Here is a 22,886-nt window from a genome sequence, read left to right on the forward strand (position 1 = left end):
ATTCAGTTCCTCCCTCCCTTGCCAGCCTCACAATGGGAGGCTTAACAGCAGTTGCTGAGACCCTGCAGTGGCCTTCCCTCGTGTGCAGGGAGCTCAACCCACACCCAGGCAGCAGGGCTGCAAACAAGAATGTCACCTGTGTGCAGCAGCTAACCTCCACACCTGGACAGAACCAGTCCAAAGCATTCCTGACCGCCATCTTTTCACTGGAAAATGCAAAGGCTGGGAGTTAAGACACATTTAATATTCCAAGCCATGTTTAAAAGCTGCATTTCCTAATTTATTGGTTCAACACAATTTTTCAAAGTGCCAGAAGACAGATGTGCCACAGCAAAACCATAAAGTCTGAAATATAACATTTTCCAATGCAGTGTTTTCCAACTGTTTAAGTACCTTAAAAAACCTGAAAAAAGAAATCTCTTACAAGTAGATTTTTTTTTTTTTCCAATCAAGTGCTTTCCAGAAGAAATAATTTTAAACAATGAAACCAGTTGTGTTAAATGAATGCAAGGATTTAGCTGTGTGAGACCTGACCCAGAAGAAAGCAGAGTGTTCATTAATAAATTACTCAGATTTAAACTCCAGGTGTGTGGATGTACTTATTCCTAAATGAAATTAAAGGAATTCAGTTATTTTATAACAAAGCACTTTTATTCTGAAAAAAGAGCATTCACATATGAAAATAATCAGGAATACCTAAAGCCACAGTAAGGTCTCAGGCTACTGACTGTAAATGAAAACAGTAAATTCATTTTCCCTCTTGCTGCTTCTTGCCACATAACACACCTGATCCCCCTGGATAAATGTTCCTGTGAGTAAAGGACCAGTCCCAGCATGTCTGTGAACACCTCATGATAATACTTCAATGAGATGGACCAGAATCAATATTTTTCTTCTTTGCAGCTCAGGGCCACAGAGCAGCAAGTCAGGCAGGGATGTCAGGCAGCATGCCTCTCGCCGCGGCAGGGAGGGAGGGGCAACGGCTCAGGCCTGGAAAGAAATTTCTAGCTAGCAGTTATCAGCTCCTACACTATTTGATCTGCCTCTGGGGAAAAGTAAAAAATAAAAAAAAATTAGAAAAAATTTTAAAAAAGCTTTTCAATTCAAACCTTCAGCCAAGTAGGCTTCTAGGAATCAGAGTCAAGTCTGGCTGCAGTTAAGATAGAGCTACAGGAGAAATGTGAGCCCCCAGGTTTCATAGCGGAGGCTTCAGAGCCAGGATTAGATACTGCTAGATCTACAAGTCTGATATGCAGCATTGATTTAATAAAAATGAATCCATTAACTTATGTAAAAGTTAGATATCTTCTATTCATCTGCAGTCAGAAGAGAATACACATTTGTGATCCAAGTAGTTTTTACAGATACGTGATTACACACTTCCCAAACTTGTGTCACTCTGCAGGGAACGCAGCTATCAGTATGGTACATGGTATCAGCGTACCTGGAATCACAGCCAGGGTTTGCATACTGCCCACAGAATGCAGCACTGCAGCACTGAGAAAAGTAGGGGCACAGTCACAACTCTACAGGAAGAAAAACAAAAGCAGATATTAATTTGTGTGAGTAATGAGCACATCAGTAGAAATACCAGATTAAGTTCTAGACCATAATTCTACTGGAGATTTCAGATACAAGCCATCTCCTTGTGGCAGTTACTATCTTTGCAAAGAAACAGAGCAGTAAGGCGTGAATATAGGAAGTGACAATTAGTCCTGATAAATTTTCCTGGACAACTCCTGCCTTTCATCCTACTTTAAAAGGAGCACTTACCTAGAATTCAGACAAGAGATGTTGCCGCTCATCTTCCAAGCCAGGTGTTCTTCAGAAAGCGTTTTTCTTCTCTTCATGCATTGATCTGACTTTTTGCAAAATGAAATTAGAGAGCCAACAGAGTCAGTGCAGAGGCAAATGCAGCCAGATTTAAGCCTATACTCAGAACATTCCAAACCTTCTGTGCCAGAGAAGCAATCACAGATACCAGAAACTGGCCAAGTACATTCAGCTTGATTCTTCTAATTGCTTTAACAATAAAACAAAATGATCAGAATTATAAAGCATGAAGGAAGATTAACAGAACAGCTACAAGTGGAGCGTAAAAATACTCAACTCCAGAAAGAACACTCATTATCTTTTAAACATTTTCCATGGGATATATGCAAGATTAGCAACAACTGTAGACCATATCTTCAATTTACCCTGCCTCTTTAACAAATTATGTACCCTGCCTCTTTAACAAATGGCATCCTTGCAGTGGACCTTAACTGAACAAAATGGAATTTAACAAAGCATTTTTCTGCTTTCTTAGTAGAGCAGCCTGACTTGCTCTCTTAAAAGTGCATTTACTGAACATTCAGAGTACTGATCAATAACCAAACTCAGTATGGCATTTCACATTACAAGAAAGCATTCTCAATTGATTTAAGAAAAAGATTATACATATAACTTCCTGAGAAACAAAGAAAATGACAGCAGAACACCTTGAAGGGACTGTGGTGGATGTAGTACCATGGGTGTAGTTGCATTTAGTAACACAACAGCCATCAATGACTGACGACTTTCCTTGACAGAAAGAGCTGGTCAGTGTTGGCAACCCTCATGAACATACAAAAGATCAGGGTACCTGAGAAATCAGCCCTTGGTTGCTGCTTGGAAGGCATCATCAGAAGTTAAATCACTTTACCACTTCCAACAGAACTGCTTTCATTGCTGAGATTCAAGATCTCCCACAGAAGTGAAAAGGTCTTTCGCCTGGAAGCAGGAAGAGCGTAACTGCTACACAAAAAGCATGCTATGAGAGTTTTAATATTTAAAACCTCAAGTGATCAAGAACATATTTGGTCAGCTCTCACTCTCTCTTGCTGATGTAGCAGGCAGAAATTTTTATAAATGGTCACTGCCAGGCCCCTGAACCAGCTCTAGAGAATACTAGCTGGATTCTTCACTGCAGAATAGAGGACAGTACCTTAACATTAAGCAAGCACTGAAGCTGTGGGACACAGACTTTGTGGTTCATAAGTTACCAAAATGTCACCACACAGAACAGCCCAAAATCTTGGCTTCAAAGTGACAACACAGCCAGTGCCTTTCCAAGCAAGATCCACAGCTCCTCTCATTTCCTGCACACAATAGCATTATTCAGCCACTGAAGTTTCCACTTAGCTTGCATTTATGCCAAGTACTTTTAATTGCAAAGGAAAAGGATGTTAAGCTCTCCCATTTGTTTCTTTCTAATTCACAAGGGACACAGCAGTGGTTGGTAAAAGTTATAGGTTAAGGCTGTTCTCCCCCACGTCTCTTAAGGAAGACTTGCATCATCCTCCTGCTGCCAGGTAAATAGAGGCTACCTCTATCACAAGGGTAGGAAAACTCATTTTGTCATTTGTAAAGTACTAAGAAGGCAAATCATTGTAAACTTTCAAGCATGGTTACATCTCAAACCTACAAAACATCAATTTTAAGAGATGTTCAGCATCACCCTGAACCAGATGCGTCTCATTTAAGAATGGATATCCTAGCACACACCTGACACCAGACCAATTCAGAGAACACCCAAGTGAAAAAAATCATCTGAACAGATACAGAGCTGCAGCTTTGACTGAAACCAAATAACACACAGCAAGGAGTGATCTAACTGGAAAAAAAAAAAGATGCTTAATTTCTGCTTATTCCTGGCATCCAACCTTGTTCCAGAGAGGGGAAAAAACCTGCTGAACACTGCTTAGTGAATAATACATGAACCATGTCCACATCTATGGACCATTAGGGTGACACAAAGATAACTTTCAATTGCGCTGCACTCTTTTGATCAATCCACAGAAGGGCCTAAAGTCTCCAACAGGTTTTGCACATATTATCTGGTGAACTACACTGTCTGAGACAAAGGGATTTGTGAATTGAAGTGGTGCTTTAGGCTTGCTAGTCTTTTGAAGTGTCCACACCCCACTTCTCCAGCCTTGGGAAGGGTTATTAGCTAATTACTATGCAAATTAGCTGTGATGTAAATTAAATGCTAACAGAGCTTAATAGCCCCAGGAGCAATAGTTTAGTTAACTTTAATGAACTGTAATTTTATAAAAAAAATATAATTTATTAACAAGCACATACAATAAATTGCACCACTAACTTTAAATAAAACATCTACCAAGCTCACCTTCACACTGACTGACACTTAGTGAACACAGAGCAAAAAGGCAATACACATTCAAAGAACACAGAATAAACTCAGGTGCAATCCAACTTCAGGCTGTAAACCAAAGAACAGACATACAGTACAAACAGCGAAGGCTTCACCAAAATCGGTTGGTAATACAAAAAGTAATAAAAGCTCTGGATTCAATTTACTCAGTCTCTTCCATCACAAGTTAATTGTAACATTTTGCAACAATACGAGATTAGGAGGGAGGTAAAAGGCAAAGATAATCACACCTTGGAATTACAGAATTTCAGCTGCAGGCAGCTTGCCTAGCAGTAGGCATGGCCTTCAATGACACTGTCCCAGTTTTTGCAAGAAATACAAAGATGGTAAAAGAGTCTTCTCTCTCATGAATTAGAGCTTGATCCAACCTCCACTGACATTGAGGCAAAAGTTCTTCTGTTATCAGTAGTACTCCAATGAGGCCACAATGGCCTGAAAAGTCACTCTCTCTAGTGAAAGGTTTGGCACCCTCCAGTCTTCAGCTTGGCTGCGCTGTCAGTAAAACCTGACATGCTGTTACCACACAGGTATTACAAGGCTCCTTCATAACAGAAAAAGGAATTCAGTAGAATTTGATTTGTAACAATTGCAAAAAAGCAGCTCCAGTCTGCTCAGCCCAATATCACCACAATGAAATAAACAGAAAGTTTGTGATAGACTTCAGTAAGAACTGATGAGAAGCATCAGGCTGGAACAGAAAAATGCTCACTTGCTGATTTAACAGCTTGCTCTTTGCTCAGGAAAGGACACTGATATCGCTGATCCCCTCAAGAAAGCAGTAGCAGGAAGGTTCCCAAAAATGCTTCAAATGTAACAGTGGCCAGTGTACAGCCGCTCAAGAAGTGCTTTTCAACAAAGCAAGAGACTCCTTCTCTCTCTTTGTGGTAGAACAAGAAGTCACATCTTTAAACACAACCCTGCAGGGTCTCGATTTCATCAACACAGCTCGATATAATGAACAAAACTTAAACACGTGCTCTTTGGTCATAACAGGAGTTAAATGTCCCTCTGAAAAATTTTACAGCAATAAATTTGTAACTCAATGTTATCTTTCTTTCCTCTCTTGCACCTCACTTCTTATTATGTCTAGAAAATTCAAGTTTCTCCTACTCCCACCGTAAGATAAGACTTCAGACCTATTTTTATGACAAAAGACTTCTATAGAAGGGTTTTCTTTTAACTGCTGGAACCAGATTTTTTGCAGTGCAAGGAAAAACCGATCTCGACGTGAGCTGACCTGACCAACAAGAGAATCAAAAATTACCAAGAAATAAACACCTTAAAGAGAAGCCACAAAAGTATTTGACCTCATACTGTAAATCCAGCGATGCAGTTCAATCAGCAGCAAGCTCCCGGAGCACAGCTGGCTCTCTTGTTAACTGGCTGAAGTACTCTTACAACAGAACTACTTTAGAAAAATTTGGACTAGTGAGAATGGAGTTATTTTAATCTCGAACAATATCACCCAAAGATACAGATGAATACAAACACTGTATCAAAAACATCAAAGAAACTTGAAATTGAGCTGCATCTTCAGTTTATATATTGGCTTTCCTCTTCCTTTTTTTCATAAAAATAGAATATGACATTTCAGCTTCAATCGCATATTTAAGTCATTTATTCATTGAACATTCCATTCTTGAAATATCATCTATTAAAATGTTAGTTAAGATTCATCCTGCTTATAGAACAGACTGGAATTTCTTCTGCTGGACTGCACTTGCAGACAATAATAGACTGATACAAATTTTAAAATGATTATGGGAAGAAAAAAAATGAAAATCAAGCTCTACTCTTACCACCTGACTCCTAATCAAACCAACAACGATGTTCTTCAGTTGATCAAAAGATTTAACTCTAAAATAAAATTTAATATATGATTGAGTTCAGAAATACTTGGTTTGGAAGCCCACGAGTTTCTACAAAGAGAACAAATTGCCAACAAATACCTCCTTCAAGTATTACAAAAGATGACACAGTAAAAATAACAGCAAAAATTCCCAATTACACAATTGCACCAAAAACTTGTCTTTGTACCACTACTGTAGTTGTCCAACCATTAAAATACTGGCTTCTGTACTACATCTGCACCCTTCTGATAAGGTAGATACCATTTGTGGATACTTTACATTTCAAACGTGCAGTTCTGAAGGAAAAACAGCTGAAGATTAATTTTGTTGCCTCAGTGGTAAACCCCACTGGGTGGGAAGGCCTTCTGGGGATACCAGCACTGAAACAAAATCAGTCCAATGACATAGTAAGAAATCCAGTAGTAACAAAGTCTGTTTGGACACAGCTCTTTCCCCTACTGCAAAGAAAATTTATTAAACAGGATTTATTTTAGGTGGTTTCACAATTCTTAAAGAATAGATGATACTTGCATTCCTGAAGGATTAAGTTCTACATTTCTTAATGCTAATTCAACTCTCTAAAAAAATCCCAATAAAACCAGCAATACTTTTTACAAGTAGCAAGCACAACCTAAAAATTCCACCCTCAAAAACTGTCTTTTTGGTGCTCTCAAGATGCTCAGTTTATAAAGAGATGCCAGGAAACCTGCAATAGGAACAAATGCTTCTCTGGCACAAAGAAAACATTTCAGTGCCTCCTCCCTCCAAAGTATGCACTCCTCATCACAATATATGCTAATACATTACCAAGTAAGTTTCTTTATCTTGCCATTTTTATAACTTTTTCATTCATATTTATTTCAGTGTGAATCTGCTGCACAGAGTGGAGCAGGAGCACTGCTAGATCAACAAAGAGTTTCTAACTTTTTTTTAATAAATACATTAACAATTTACATACGTGAAAGCAAGTCCAAAGGGGAAAACTATTTAGACTGCTTTGTTCATAAAGAAAATCTTAGTTCGCACAGACATTTGGGGCCTTTTTCCCCATTCTTTGTCCTTTGAAATTAATATGAACATAATACACTAAAAATTTTATCACAGCTCTTTTGCTGTGTCTGTAGGTATGCATGTATCCCCACCCACAGGTACAATGTACTTCCCTCCCTCCCCTTCTCCAGCCTCCCCTAAGGTTAACACACTTCAGAGAAGCTCTCACAAATCAAATGCAAAACCTTGAGAAATGAAGACCAGCTCTGTGCAGGTCTACTGGCTGCAAGTGTCAAAATAGAGTAAATAGGGATAAATATTTATATTACTATTTCTTCCAAGTGAAATTTGTACTTAATATCTTCTTCCTGAAGAATTCAGAACGCAGCAAAAGGGAAACTGTTTTTATTAAAAATACAGCATAGAAGTGATGAAAATAAAGACAACGTCACCAAACACCAGAGCAACACCACTTGCTGCATATATCAGCATAGGCCTTTGTTACTCAAACAGCACCTTCAGTCTCCAGACATATCCTAGCTCCTCCAGTGGAGTAAGTGTGGCTCACAGTAATACCAGAAGCAAAGATCTGCTTTAAATACATGGATTTAAATAGCATGGTTGCCTGTTAAAGATTTAGTATAAAACTTGGATAACTCTGTGGGGTAAAATATGGAGATGAGAGAGAAAAAATAAAACCAAGTTCTATGTGAAAGTCACAGGGTTCCTTCAAAAGCATGTACAGTCTTAGATTTACACACCTGGATACAACTGTAGAATGTAAAAGATGGGAACAATAAACAAAAACCATTCAGGCATATAGTTTTTAAATTATAGATCGGCTGGACACTGTTAGAGGCATGAAAACTGCCCCAGAAGACACAGTGGATCCACCCAAAAGCAGTTTGAAAAACACTGCAAATCTAGCGATTTAGAACTCAAAAATTTGCCTGGTATGCTATCTTTGCTGAGAGAAGTTAATGCTCTTAAAAACTTGGTATTTACACTTCCGAAAAAGTTTCTGCACTTCATCCAAATTTGATAGGGCAGGATTTAAGTGCCTCTTAATGTTCCCGACCAGGCACTTCTGCTGCTTTGGCACACACACTGTATTCCAGTACCAACGGGATACGACGTCTAATGCAGCTTTAAACTGGCAGCACTCCTGAGTAGTTTAAAATGTTTATCAACTCAGTAGGTCAAAAGTCTGCAGACACTGGGTGGAGCAGCAGTATGCCACAAAACTAACAGTTGTCCTCCTAGGGGAAAAAAAAAGAAGGGGGGGGGGGAACAGTTGTCAATAAAGATTAAGCTTTTGGCCCCATTCCACAGCAGACAATATGTTGGTTTGTAAAGCACAGGATTAGTTGATCTCAACACTTTAGAAAAAGAATCGCTTGATACATCTGAGTGCCTAATACAAAGGCAGGGAAACACTGCAGGGGTTCTCAAAAACCTTCCTGGTTTCTTATGTGCTCAGTCTAAAGAAACTGCATGTGGTTTTTCCTTCTGCAGAGGGTGTGGCTGCATGTTATAGCCAGTAGGTTTAACAGCTGAAAGGAAAATAGCTGGGTAATTCTTTGGTTCAGCTTTGCTCATGTGTTTCTTAAATTACTGCTTGCAGGCATGAAATGACTGAAGTCCAGTGTCCTTGGATCCAGCTGAGAGAACAAAGCGGGCCCAGACCTTCAGCAAGGATGATGGACAGGCAGTGCTGTCACACTGCGAGCAGAGGTTGACATGAAAGGGTGACACCAGCCTCACTGTGACCCTCCTCCTGCCCCTCTCCTGGCAGGGGCCTAGATGTCCACTTGAATAATGCTAAGATCTGATTTTCACTAACCCAGAAATCGCACTCCAGCCAGTGCTAAACGTCATCTGTGCTTTTTTAGAGATAGAAATACAGTTCAACACTTAGCTATCCCTTCCCTTCCTGTAAGAGGATACAGAACGCGACACAGCAATCCAGACAGAAGATACTGGCATGGACGTGGCATGTGCTAATCAGTGCTGTTCAAACGTTCAGGATCCTTATCCTGTGTGTTTTCATGGTCACTGTAAGCTCTTTAGAACAAAAACCCTGTCCTTCACATCTTACTAAACCAGCTATCACACCTCTGCACTTCCACATAATCTTTCCATGTCATGTACAAGCTACAGAGATGACAGCCTACCCTGCTTAGATCTCATTTTCTGTGGTTTTGCTTCAAATGTCAGCTACTCAAAACTCTACTTATTAATGCCTTTCGTAGAACACAGTATGTTCATGTTTAAGGGAGAAAATGAGAACTGTCACAAGGTAATTAACATAACTTTTTTTTTTTTAAAAAAAAGTGAAAGCCATGCAGAAATATTTTCTAGTCGTATTCTAGAATGTCAGTACTGTTTTTCCAAAATAAACAAAGTATGTTTTTGCTGAGTCACAAATTTCGTACTCATAATTCCCAAACTCCCAGTGCCAACTAATGTGCCTACTGCTTCCTAAGTAAGTTCTACAGTGAGCAACTCTAGACAATTCATTACAAAGCAGAGGTGTCTATTCTCCCATTATTGGGTTATTTCAGGTAATAAAAGGAAGCAGATATCAGCAAGTAGATTACAATCACTTTTGTAGAAAGTGACACTGTTCTAATGGAGCTGAATGACAAAGAAATTACAGCATTACCGTAACATCTCATGTCACTTTGAATACAAAGATGGCCACGTGCAAGAAATTTATTTAAATGCAAATAAAACCCATTGAATTTCAACATTCTGTAACAGAATGCAGGATGCAATCTCTGTAATCTGAGGATCTTTCTAAGAAAGATGACTTTTCCGAAATAACATCTATGCAGCCTTCTGGCTGCTGCTCAGATTTGGCATACCTAAGTGATTTTCTTTTCATATACTTGAATCACTGACAAATCAGATATTTATTATGCCACAAACTCACAAGAAAATAAACTGTGATATAGCTGTGAGAAACAGGCACCATTGACCTGAAACAACTTTTTTTTTTTTTTAAATATAATAAATTTCTATTGAAAAGAAGTTTCTTATTTTTATGGAACACAAGCAGCAACTCAGTGGATTTCAGCAGGACAAATAGTTGTTGTCTAAGCAATGATTTGACATGGATTTTCTAAAAGAATCTGAACAGCTTATTTGCTTGTTTACCACTGAGTAACATTTCTTTACACTAAGTTAGTTTTCAAACAGTACTGTAGTTTAGTCTGAGTTACACAAGCTATGAATACAAGCAGTGTTCATAATGTAGAGCTTTAAGATCCTGACAGAATTCTGCATTTCCTCCCATGGACCCAATCTTTGTAGCCCTATCCTGGAGTCTTGGAGACAAGGAGATGTTGCCGCTTGGCGCCTTTGCACTCAGGATCAAGGAGGTGTGGTAAAGGTATCTTTACCACAGGCTTACATCTAACAATGCTGGGTGCACACTGCGTGAAGTTTCAAGCACATACCACTGCTATAGAGCGAGACAATTCTTCTCTGCCATATCCTTCCCAAAAGAGCAGAGGGCACAGTTGAGTAGGACAGAGGGAAAATAATGCCCGTGAGCAAAAAGCATGAGAAATGCTACATTTGAGCTTGGTATTGATAAATTTAAGACTAAACTCAGAGTAGTGGAACACAGATTAGTAAACTTGCCTTAAAAATCACTGCAAAACAATCAGTTTTAAGGTATTATCATCTTAAAAGCACTTCAAACCTTAATCTACATGAGGGCAGTACTCTGAATCACAGGGGTCAGTCTCTCCTATGACTACTGCCCAGCAAGGCAGGAAGTGTGCATGGGCTTGTCTGCCTGACTTGCAAATCCTGCACATACGTTCACAACTGCTCTGATGATGAACTAAGATACTTTTAACAAACATTTTAGAGCAAGCCATCCTTTTCAATGCAGCAGTTTCCAATGCGTATCTTAAAATAATTTGCACAGAATTTTTTTTTTTTAAAGATTATTTTACTGTAGAATATTTTTTTAAGTTCTGGCTTTAGAGCTTTCCCCTGTTTTTAGTCCTGGGACACTTTCACGTGGTGGTGGCACTGTTGAGTCAGGGCAGAGTTAAATATTGGTATGAGGCCATATTTCCTTCCAAGGGCACAAAGGCAACATGTATGTTGTTGCATCACCACAAATAAATCAATCCCATCATATCTTCACTATCTAGAGGGAATCAAACAGGCAATCTTTATTAAACAATCCAACAGTAGTAAGTTGGTTTCCCTCTAAGAGATTTGCCAACCATTGCTGGACAGGGGCTTTACATCTGAAAGGCTGCTAAACAAACAAACAAACAAACGAGATACATTTTTCCATAAAGTTTTTCTTTCTAAATGAAACCCCAGTGTAATTCCCTGTGTAATTACCCTTGATGCAATCCTGCCATTGGAGTTTCCCTTAAGGGAAAGAGCTTTGGGTAGACAATGGTAAACATGGGCTGGCTACAGCGGTGACAGTGTCCCAAGGGACAGTGCAACAATTCCAAGAGGCTTTTTGGTAGTGAGATTGGAGTAAGAAAATTCAAATCTAAAAAAGAAAACAAATAAAAAAGACTTGTAAGAAAATACTGTATTACAATGTCCAACATAAGAAGTACAATCCGTGGACAGTTCAGAAAACCAGCTCTGTTGTTTTCTTAAGACTTCGCTGAAAGAACAGCAACATAAAGGAAGTGACACCAATTAAGGCAATGCATATGGTGCTTTCCATGTGCAAGTTCAAAAAGCTGAATGTGCAAGTCAAACATCCATAGGCATAACATGAAATGGGTCCCAAAAATACAGTTGAAAAATACCACAGCTCAAGCAAGTAACAAAACCAAGTAATATGCAATAAAGCATTTGTGGACATGAAGACGGTCTAGACAGGTGTTTAGCAATTAACAACAGTAGCAAATTCTGAGAAGAACATCGGTATCACTTAACTAAAATGTCAGCAATGAACACAGTAGCAGGCTAGAAGATGACAGCATGATAAACAGTACATTTGCATCAGAAACAAAAAGTAACATAGCCTAGTCAAGGAAAGACTACAGAAAAGTAGTCCACTCATTTCTGTCACACTTACCTAGCAGCAGTCACATATTTAGCTGCACCCCTGAAATCACTAAACAATTAAAAATCTCTAATCTCCCTTCCATATGTAGAAATTCAGAACAGAGACAATCCTATACTCATCAATTAAATTGTTCTCTGGATCAGTTAATGCGTTCTCTACAAAGCACAGACATTTCCTGTTTCTCTTTAGTATTCCCACATTAACTCCCCACCCTTCTGCCTTCTCCCAAGATTAACAGGCGAGACAGTACATCCAAATCTCAAAATCTGAATCTGCAGATATTCTGATATTGCTAACTCACGTGACTGCATGATGCATAACCAGATCAGCCAAGGGCCAGTTTACAGCAGAGCCTGAACTGGGGCAGAACTAAAACAGCTCAGCTGTCACACTGTACTGAAATGGCCAACGGCTGCTTGTGTTTCTTTTGCCTTATGTACCACAAGCCTGCCAGTTTAGGAGTGTGCTGCCTGGCAAGAAGCTGCACTGTTGGCTGATGCATCTAATCTTGCCTTAGGAACTGTATTTCTCATTCCCTATTTCCATTAAAGAGTTCCCTCTCCAAAAAGCATCCTTCTTAGTACAGTCCTCAAGGAACCATTTCTAAGTGTCACTCAACTTTAGAAACAGTCTTTGGATCCCTTTATTTTTTTTTTTTTCTTGTAACACAGCATTTCAAAGAGACTTGGATTAAATAAATCTTTTAAAATATTCATCTTTGTCCTGCTCTTTGAGAAGCCACGTCAAGTGTCACTATCATTACCAGAAATGCACTTCCACTCTTTCTGTAATCCTAGAATGGCTTGGGTTGGAAGAGACCATGAAGATCATTTAGTTTCAACCCCCCTGCCCTGGGTAGAGACACCACAGGCTGTTGAAAGGCCCATCTAACTGCTCCTTGAACACTTCAGTGATAGGACATCCAAAATCTGAAGAACACAAAGTTTCTTACCTTTTAAATACACGTAGTAAGTGTTATAGAGGGTCCTCATAGCCAATTCTTGCAAAGGCAGCACATGATCTGTTTCTGTCCCTATAGATTTCACCTCTGCTGGCAGGAACACAGTTAACTGTCCCGATGAAAAAGAGAGCAGTTTTACCTCTGAAACTTGAATTGGAGAACCACAGCTAGAAAGACACAAGACATTTAAGAAGCGGTTAGGAAAAAATTAAGTTAACTTCATGGGGAAACCCAAATTACCAACCCCCAAGCACACTTAACACTGTTCTTTAGAGCAGCACCATTCATGGACTCACTGCAGAATGCAGTATGTATGGACACACGTTTTCTTATGATATCCAACCTTTGATGACATGTCACAAGACATCTGGAGGTCTGCATTAATCAAATAACTTCCAAAAGCTAGAGAAATGAGTGCACAGTCCCAAGGGGGCGAGCCAAGTGCACTACCAAAGTAACAGATGTTACTCTTGTTTAGCCTCCAAATGCTAAATATTACTAAAAACTTAAAATAAGGGAGCAATCTAATACTCAATAATTCATTTCCCTTATGTTGGATCAACCACTTGAGAATGATAATAGGACTCAACTACTGTCTATGAGGCATGCACGTGAGCTACAAATAAGTGTGATTACTACTCAGTGATTATTTCCCATACCCTTCCCTACCCACAGAGTCCCTCTGAAAAACAAAAACCAAATAAAACCTCAGCTCAGACTGTAAGATCCTTTTTCAAGGACTTTGACCTCTTCGAACTGTAGTAAGAAAAAGGAAGGTTGCTGGGATTCAAGGAAATTCAGCCTGTATTAGAATAACAGTTCTTTATGTGATCCCTGTTGCAAGTTATCATGCCAAAGAGAAAGGCATAAGAAAATTCTACTAAGAAGTTGGGGAAATCAACAAGGGAACTTAAATTGTTTATGACAACTTAAATTTGAAGCCAAGAGCAACTCGTTAGGGCCAGTCCTAACGAATAGAACATGATGCAAATCTGTCAGCCGTTCCAGATATTGGACCTAAACCTGAAGTAGCTGCTTTCATCCTTATCAGATGTGAAAGAAATGTGGTAAAACTTCTCTGATAAGGAACAATCTCATCCTCTCCAATTAAAGAAAAATACCTCTGAGAAATAAGCAAAGAAGAGCAGCATCAAGAATCAAGTCAATAAGCCTCTTTCTTAATATTTAATACTTCCCCACAGAGCTTTAACAGAGGTAAAGTAGAATCTAGAATTTAAAGGTCCCGTATTCCAACAATTCATTCTCCAACAATCAATACCCAAAGAATTAGCCATCAGCACCAATCAAACTGCCATATTTTCAAGCTTATCAATCCCATACCAACTATATAGAAGACAAACACCATAACCTCACTGCAGCTTCTGTAACTAAGAATTGGACTATCTGGCTCACTCTGCATAAAGGGTGAAGATATGAATGCCCACTGCAGCACACAAAGCAAGCATGCAAAACAGAGTATCAAGAGGAATAATTTAAGGGATGCATCCTTACATTTGGCCATGTTAGGGAAAGAATCAGAACCTGTGAGTAAAACTGGGTGCAAGAAGAAAAATTTAAAAACCAACAAAAGTAGTTTAAAAAGCAGGGGAAAAAGGGGAAAAATGGTCCATCCAGCTGGTAAAAAAACTGGAGTTGCAGGAGAGCCCTGTAGAATAAACCACAGTGAGGAAAAAACTATGATCACTCATTGGCTACTTTGAACAAGAGTGACAGACACCTAGCTGGAAACTATGAAATCCTACCTGCAAAAACTACGATCTGAGTACTGAGATCCTTACCTCTTACATAAAAGACTTTCTCCAGACAGAGATTCACTACTTAGACAATGCAATATATGTCCTGTTTTCAGAAATCTAGCTTTATATCAGTAACAGCAGCATGGCAGATTTAGCTGTTCTGTGGATGACTGGAATACTAAAGCCTGGAACGTCAAACATTCTGCCTGACCTCTGAAAAATTTGCATTGGTTACTCATACTTTCTTAGAAGGAACATAGAATGGCTTTACAACATGGAGACAGGTAGCTGACTGGTACACAAATGCACATACTTCTTTGGGTACTGGAAATCATCCCGTGCTTTGGATGCTTTATTAAGAACAGCAGATTTTTTTAAATTATCATGTCTTATGGAAACTGAATTGTTACAAAAGATCATTGCAAAGATTAAAAAAGTTTTCCTAAGTGTAAAATAAGGAACAAGGACAGGATAGTTGGACCACACTTTCTTGAACATTTTCTGCATAATCATTAGTGTTTTGGTCACAATCAATACAATTCTATTACCTGTTGGGCATTTAATGTCTTTCTTACCATTTATTATTAGTTCTGAAAAAGCGAAGGCTAGAATTAATTTTCAGTTTGAGACTGCACAAGTTTCATGCAACTGCAAGTATTTAAATATCACACAACCAGCTGACATGAATATTAGGAAAACCTTAAAATGCCAAGACTCAGCATCTCACATATTGCAATAGAGCAAAGGCTGTAAAGGGGGAATTTATATTTAATATAAGATCTGCTGAGAGCAAGCATACCAGAAATTTATAATTAGATGGTAATGAGGACAATCCTCCTCTGATCAGTGTTATACCAGTAAGGCTCCATTCATTTCAGTGGTGCTGATCCTAATTTATGCTAGTGTCAGTGCAGATAGAATTAAGCCACTGTCCTCGTCAGACCACTTTTTCCTCACATCCTAACCACAAACATGAGACAACCTAGGATATTTTTAAAATGCACACTTAAAAATACATCTGTCAATCCACAATTCCTTAGAAAAAAACTGCTTTAGTTAGTATGTAGCAGGACTTAGAAGAAGCTGATACTGGGACACAAAAATGAGCAAAGCTGCATGTGGCATTCTGAGATACAGCCTAAAATTTAGAGAAATGGGAAAACTTATGAACTGGATGTATGGTGCAACACATGAAGAAACAGTTTGTGCATTCTTCAGTTATGCAGATTTTGCAAAGCTTACAGTTCTGGCCATCTTTAAATGCTGCTAGCATTCAGCTTCGGGACTTACATTATCATTATAAACTCCTTCGGAATAACTGCAATGACTTATGGCTTAACATGAAAATACTGAAAGTCAGCAATTAATAGAACATTTGTTGCAAAAGTAGAAGAGCTGGCAGCTGCAGTAATCCTCCTTAAACTGACATTAATTCTGAATCTATCACAAAAAAACCCAGTTGTATCACATAGGCACATATTTATGAGAAATTTTCAACGGAACACATTTGCAAAACATTGATTTAATTCACACCTACCCGCTGCAACCAATGACTTTATTATACAGAAAAGATGGAAGGCCTTTGAGATGAATGTTGTTATCCACATAAACATATTGTAGCTCCCGCGAACGACCTAAATCTGGGTTTAGAAAACAAGAGAAAAAGTAAGGGGGAGAAGGGACGACTGACAATTCTGAGCTAAGTGATTCCTTTTAATTATAAATAAGAAATCAAATTCAATGGCAGCAAACAAATTAGTACTTCCCAATTATAAATATTTGAGCAAGTTATTTTAATAATTTTAAATGCTATTTCCAACTAATTTTTTTCAAATGACCCATAATAAAGCTCATTTCCACAGACCAGAAAATCCCATTTAAAACTTTTTTCTGACAAACTCCAAGTGAGGTGGAAGAAGAAAAGTGACAATCCATTTGGAATCCTACAGCGTATACTTTTGCTTTTTTGTTGTTGTTTCAGCTCAGAGGGTGGTGAGGCACTGGAACAGGTTGCACAGAGAGGCTGCAGATGCCCCTCTGGAGGGGCTCGAAGCCAGGCTGGATGGGCAGGCTGATCTAGAAGAGGTTTGCAACCCTGCCCATAGCAGGGGTTGGAACTGGATCATCTCTAACATCCCCCCTCCAGCCTAAGCTGTTCTGTGATTCTATATTGCATAAAGTCAAATCTCCTTTCATTAACATTGCACCATCGAAATCACAGCCTTATTATCTGCAAAGTGGTGAAGAAAAAAACAAATGTGGCATGTCCCACTCTTTCTTCTCTCCGAGAAACTTGTTTAACTACATTAGCCATAACTAGGTACGTAACAGTGATCACTCAGAAGTCCATGAGATGTATCAAATTACAGAACACAGGGAAATACACCAGCATTAAATTGCAGAATATTATAAAGCAGAAGTGGTTATAAATAAACAATCAATACATCTGAATATGAGCTGCTTATTATTTCTGTTAAAATATTCATGGCTGGCAGTCAAAAGAAGCAAGCAGGCCATATTTAAGCAGTACTTTCATGAACTGTAAGTATGTTAATATTCCCAGATAGAACCATATACGTATGGAATGATTTTACTCTTGTTTAGCAAGCCAAAGTGGAAAAAACAGCAAAAGGAGAAAATTTAGGTTTCTAGGAATAATTCTCAGAAGGAATAGTTTTTCTTATCAGCAAGGTCCATTCAGTCTGCTATCAAAAGAAGTGAAAAACCAAAGTAAGAGGAATAGCTTTTTTTTTTTTTAAATGAAGAGAGTTTTGAACTGTTCAAGCTGACACGTAGGATCATCTTGGCAGTCCATTTCATCTGTAGCTCCTATGCCATTCAGTGCACCAGGTTAGGAAGAGACGTGCATTTAACACAGACCAAGCAAGAAGCTGTCAAACATCTGAAAGCATTTGTGCTATGGAGGAGATAACTGCAACCCAAACAAACTGTGTTACGAAAAGCCATGCGTATATTTCTCGACTTCTTAAACTTTCATGAGCACGTTATAGAAACTAAGCAAGATAAACAAGCCTTGTAGCTGAATCAGCCACATTGAAAGCTCTAGTAGCATCGACTAGTTCGACTTCCCATCTTTGCCAACTGGCAATTACCTTGATTAGCAAGAAATAAAAATGAATATAGCTTCCGCCCCTTTTGAAACAGCAGCCAAGATCAGAAGAAAAATTTAAGCCATTTTCATACACGATATCTCTTCAGCTATTCTGTTTGCAGTAGTGATCTTTCATCGTCGTTCCTTACCGTACTAAGTAACACAAGCCCATTTTTATCACAGAACAGTTTCACTTTCACTTAGAGCTTTGGGTACCACCTTACAGACATAAAGCAAATGACATCTGAAACAATTTCCCCAAACATTTGGCCATCTTAAAATACACCAAATGTCTTCAGCTGTCACCCACTTGACTAGCAGCTGTAAGTATCAGAAACCTTAAAGGCTTGAGCTGAGGAGCTTCAAAGAGTGCCACATCATCAAATCTTCAGTCTAAGGAAGAAGAACTGATACCTACAGAAAACTAGTATGTTCTGTTTCTGAGAACATTAACATAGAAAACTTGACTTCTGTTTCTTTTAATATAGGCTCTTACAATGCACTCTACAGAGGTTTTGCAACAGGTTTCAGGAACCATAACTGAGGCTTTGCTCAAATCAGAATAACTGGACATCAGGGAACATTTTTACCCATCATGTGCTTCTTTGACCCCATCCCAAAGATACTCTAGTTCCAAGAACTATCTCCTGCACCTGTCAACTGTCCTGCCCTAAGAAAGAAGTACAAATACCTCTGCTGACTGATTAGCACCGCTGTGCGATGCTGCTGTGCACCGTTAAGAGTTAACACCTCAAAAAAGATGGGGTATTTTGCCTCAGTATGTCAGGGCTGAAAATAGTTTAACAAAGTTCTGGAGTATTTTTAGATGAAACAAAAACATCACTATCCTACAATGAAGGAAAATACTGCAGTACCAAAGAACTAACACCGCAAAGTACTGTCACGGTGGAAGAGAATTACTCAGTAAAACTGAACACAAATAGCACGGGCCACTGAAAGCTGAGGGAGCCTCATGCTGCAGAGACCAATCTGGTGAAGAAGAGCAGAAAACTACAGGTTGCTGGGGCAGCTTGAACGTGATACTGTTTAACTCATTAATTTAGAGAATGGAAGAAAATTTTAAAAGAGGGCTCATCTTGCTCATTTCCACACAGATGTATGCAAATGGGCTGGAAATCAAGCAAGTCAAAAAAAGCCCTAAAGCTGTTCTTTTCATACGCATTTAGGGGTGGGGACTTAGGCTGCATCTCATCTCTTTCCTCCGTCTTTATCTTATGCTATGTTTAGATTCTAAGTTCTAAGCTGACTGCATTTCCTAGGTAATTAAAGCAAATTTTTGGACGTTAGACAGAATATCTCAGTAGGAAAAATTCTATTCCCAAAGCCAAATAGCCTTTAACTATAAGAGTTCCTTTGATATAGTTTCTTCGCATTAAATAACCAAGCATTTTCCAGTCCCCAAAAGATGTTTTTTCAAGTCTCAAACACTATCCACAAAGCTTAAATTTAAATAAAACATCACTTTAAAAAGCTCTTTGTATCCCATCTCATCTCCACTAATCTTTATGTCTTTTATCATTCAACCAATATTGTTAAAAATCCTCTAGAAAACAGTCTGCAAGAACTTGGTAAAATAAGGAAGCTGTCCATCTATGAAAAGGCTAAGGCTACAAAGAAGGTTTTTATGTGGCTTTTGCAAGCACTGTACTGTCTAAAACACTTCCACTTTCCTCCTTCCAGGCTCCCAGATCAAAGACATCTCTCCCAGAAATGACCCAGTGCCATGAGTCCTGAACAAACCCCAATTCTATTTTTTTTCCTTTATTTTTTTTTTCTTGTCTTAACCTCAGGGCCCTGGCATATGCATTCCACATGGCTGAAGATGGAACAAAAGCTCTTGTGTGTCTGCACTGATGCTCTTTTAACCATACTGCGAGGGCAAGGACACAAAAGCAGTATATACTGAGGTAGAATAAGACCTTTGTTTACTGTGCACTGATAATTACTAGACCCATTTTCTAAACAAAATGTGCACATAAAACCCTAATAAAGTGATATAACACTGAGTATTTGCTGTCATAACATCCCCTGAACTGCCAGTATATTTCAGAATTTATGGCCTATTTTAATTATATTTGTACTCTATTGCATAAATCAATTTTACTTTTGCAGTGTCATCAGATTCAAATTTCTGCTTCCAGCAGAATTTGTTTTCAGGCACTGCAGCATTTGCTAGCAGTAAAATTTTCGAGTTAGCTTTCTATCAAAGAGTAATTTTGATTATGAGATTGATGTAAAGGTATCAGAGGTGCTATCTGCCATTCAAGAACAGAATTCCTAAGATCACTTATTGGGCAGCACAAAAGCCAGGGACAAGAAAATAAAAAGCAATTACATAGAGCTGGCCAGAATGCAGTTTCCAGCTCAGCTTACACACCTCTGATTTGGGCATTTGTAGAAATTCATTAGGAAGGCCCAAACATTCAGATCCACACACTTGTTTCTTGGAACACAAACCAACACAACGTGGAAAAATAAAACCAGCATATCCAAACATTAGATGTATCCTGCACAACAAATGACTAACTCAGCATTACTTACCTACCTGCTTGTTTCCCTACCAGTTAGAACAGTCAGAGTGGTGTAAGCTATTACTGAATTCAGCAAAACTGAAAAATATCAGAATTTTTTTCTTAAGATGCACGTGCCCTCAAGCTCATGTGTGACTGTTACCACCTCAAAGAATGCACAGGCCAAAATTCTGCACAGTATCTATCCAGCAGTGCAGTCACAGTGCTACTGCCAGAATCCATCTGACTCTATCAGTCTAGGAACAGGAAAATGCCAGCTTGCACTACGCCTAGTAGGAGCTGTACAGGCAGCAACAAGGGACACATTTAGCTGGGGAAGAATGGGTACCTTGCCACATTTCATGTCAGCTACCATATGAAATAAAGTAAATCACACTTGAAAAAGTTTTAAGCCACACGTTCCAAGCATGAACATTTCTTCTACCACAGACGTGCCTCTTAAAAAAGCAAAAAAAACAACAACATTCTTTGGAGGTGTGTAAGATGGCTGCCTTCCTACTCAACTCCCTCACAGAAAAACAACTCTAAGATGATTACTGCTCAAATATCACTTCTCTTTTTTCTGCAGTATCTTTCCCTGTTAATCCTCCCTGGCCATGGGCACCACTAATGGAGAAGTTAGATATAAGTACACAAAAATTAGCCAGCATGTGCAGCTCACAGAAATATGCTTCAATTGTGGCTTAACTTCAGTAACACTCTAACATTCCATGTAGTCCAGCACACCAAGGAAAACACTTTCCCATACAGCAGAAAATAGATTTAATTTTGCTTTTCAATGCACTCTATTTGTTGCCATCACATCTCGACCACTCTGAAGCCTTCTGATTCTTCACCAAGGATTAAGCATTTACGTTTATGCTGGGCTGCTTTTCCTCTGAACTCTAGGATTTATGATTCAGTTTCGTATTCACAGATAGCAAATTAGCTCCAAATGTTCACCAGTGAGTCACTATTAAGAACTACTGAACAAGGTCAATTGACAGTCTTTGATGTTTCCCATTATTTTAAAAGTTCCCTCAGAATGTTTTGAATTTGAGTCTAAAAATAAAGAAAAAAAAAAAGGTGTATCATTATATTACAGATTTATTTCCTCCTTTTGAACTTAAACCACGTGAGTAGATCTGTGGCTCATGCAGGTCACAGCTCACTCCCAGATAAGCTACCAGAGCAGAGGCAGAGAAAACTTCCACCCTTAAATATTTCACATCTTCTCTTACTGAGCATCATCTTATTTTTGAAAAATTAAAAATATTCCACTGCTCTCTCATGAAATGGAGCTAGGAATATTTGCCAAACTGAGGCTCGCTACTTTGCTTGTTTCAGATGGTACTGTGAAGTCTGGATGATGCATCCTGGAACTCATTTTCTCATTTATATAATGACATATGTTGGGACATAACTGAAACACCATGTCTGGAGACATTATTTGCACTTGTCAGTAATATGAACTAAGGTGTTAAAAAAAATAATCAGACTATCAGCTGCTTTAAAGACTGAATTGCTAGTATTGAAAAAATTAAGTTAAACCCACACAGTTTCATTAATTTAGAAATAAAAGCATCCCATTTTTAGTCACCTTCATTTTCATCTTCTTTTCAATGTTATTATGGTCACTTCATCTGCATTTAATTAACCAACCTCTAAGAGTATTCTAGAAAAAAAAAACTACTACTGGCTATTGAGCTGGCACAGTAAATCTGCATGCACAGCTGTATTTCAGCAGAGATTAGCCTACCGACACATGGAAGATGTCTCGCTTTTCATGGACAAAATATGCAGTCCACCCTTCCTGCAGTCACAGTGACTTCCCACAACACAAAACCACTCGGTCACCACACCTCCTGCTCATGAAGGCCTGCCTCTACACTTCCAAACTTAGAAAGGGTTGAAGAGAAAGCAGATGAAGATCTTCTTGTGCGTCTGCTGTGAAAGTTTTGATGGATGCCTATACACCACACAAACTAAATCTCAGCTAGACTATTCAGTACTGACATTCCTACCGATGAAAAAAGTCACATATATGGATTTACTGGGATTCCTCAGCACGTTTCCAACTCTAGCTGAAGAATCTTACTTAAACACCAGATCCAGCAAACAGAAGCATGTCATTACCTAAAGTGGTGGAACTTAGATTACTCAGTACTATATTTAAACAAGACATCATTTAAACTTTTTCCCCCATCTGGGAAAATGGCTAAAAATAAAGCAGATTTGATAGATGACCTACGGCTCGAAAGCAAATACGAAACCTCAACCTGTATTTTTTTCATTTATTAATATATTTTCCAACAATTTGATCACTGTAATACTCCGTACACAGAGTTTGAAGGGATCAGAACGGATGAAAAATCACCTGCTTTTTTTTTTTTTTTTTTTTTTGAGGAGGAGGAGGAAGCAGATT

At 38.7% G+C, this 22,886-nt stretch overlaps 1 protein-coding gene across 10 annotated transcripts in view; it reads right to left on the bottom strand.

The window, feature by feature from the left end:
* Nucleotides 1–7,427: 7,427 nt before the first annotated feature.
* Nucleotides 7,428–22,886, bottom strand: part of LRRC28 (leucine rich repeat containing 28) — a 47,808-nt gene continuing 32,349 nt past the window's right edge. For all 10 annotated transcript variants that reach the window (XM_052671652.1, XM_052671650.1, XM_052671659.1 and 7 more), the window contains 4 exons: nucleotides 16,356–16,458; nucleotides 13,053–13,228; nucleotides 11,410–11,569; nucleotides 7,428–8,297 (listed from right to left, as the gene is read on the bottom strand). In XM_052671652.1, coding sequence (XP_052527612.1) covers nucleotides 8,225–8,297; nucleotides 11,410–11,569; nucleotides 13,053–13,228; nucleotides 16,356–16,458 — 512 coding nt within the window. In that variant the 3' untranslated portion in view covers nucleotides 7,428–8,224. The remainder of the gene's footprint in view (nucleotides 8,298–11,409; nucleotides 11,570–13,052; nucleotides 13,229–16,355; nucleotides 16,459–22,886) is intronic.

This window comes from Tympanuchus pallidicinctus, unplaced genomic scaffold (genome assembly GCF_026119805.1).
Source record: "Tympanuchus pallidicinctus isolate F22 unplaced genomic scaffold, pur_lepc_1.0 scaffold12, whole genome shotgun sequence".
In the NCBI taxonomy this organism is placed as follows: Eukaryota; Metazoa; Chordata; class Aves; order Galliformes; family Phasianidae; genus Tympanuchus; species Tympanuchus pallidicinctus.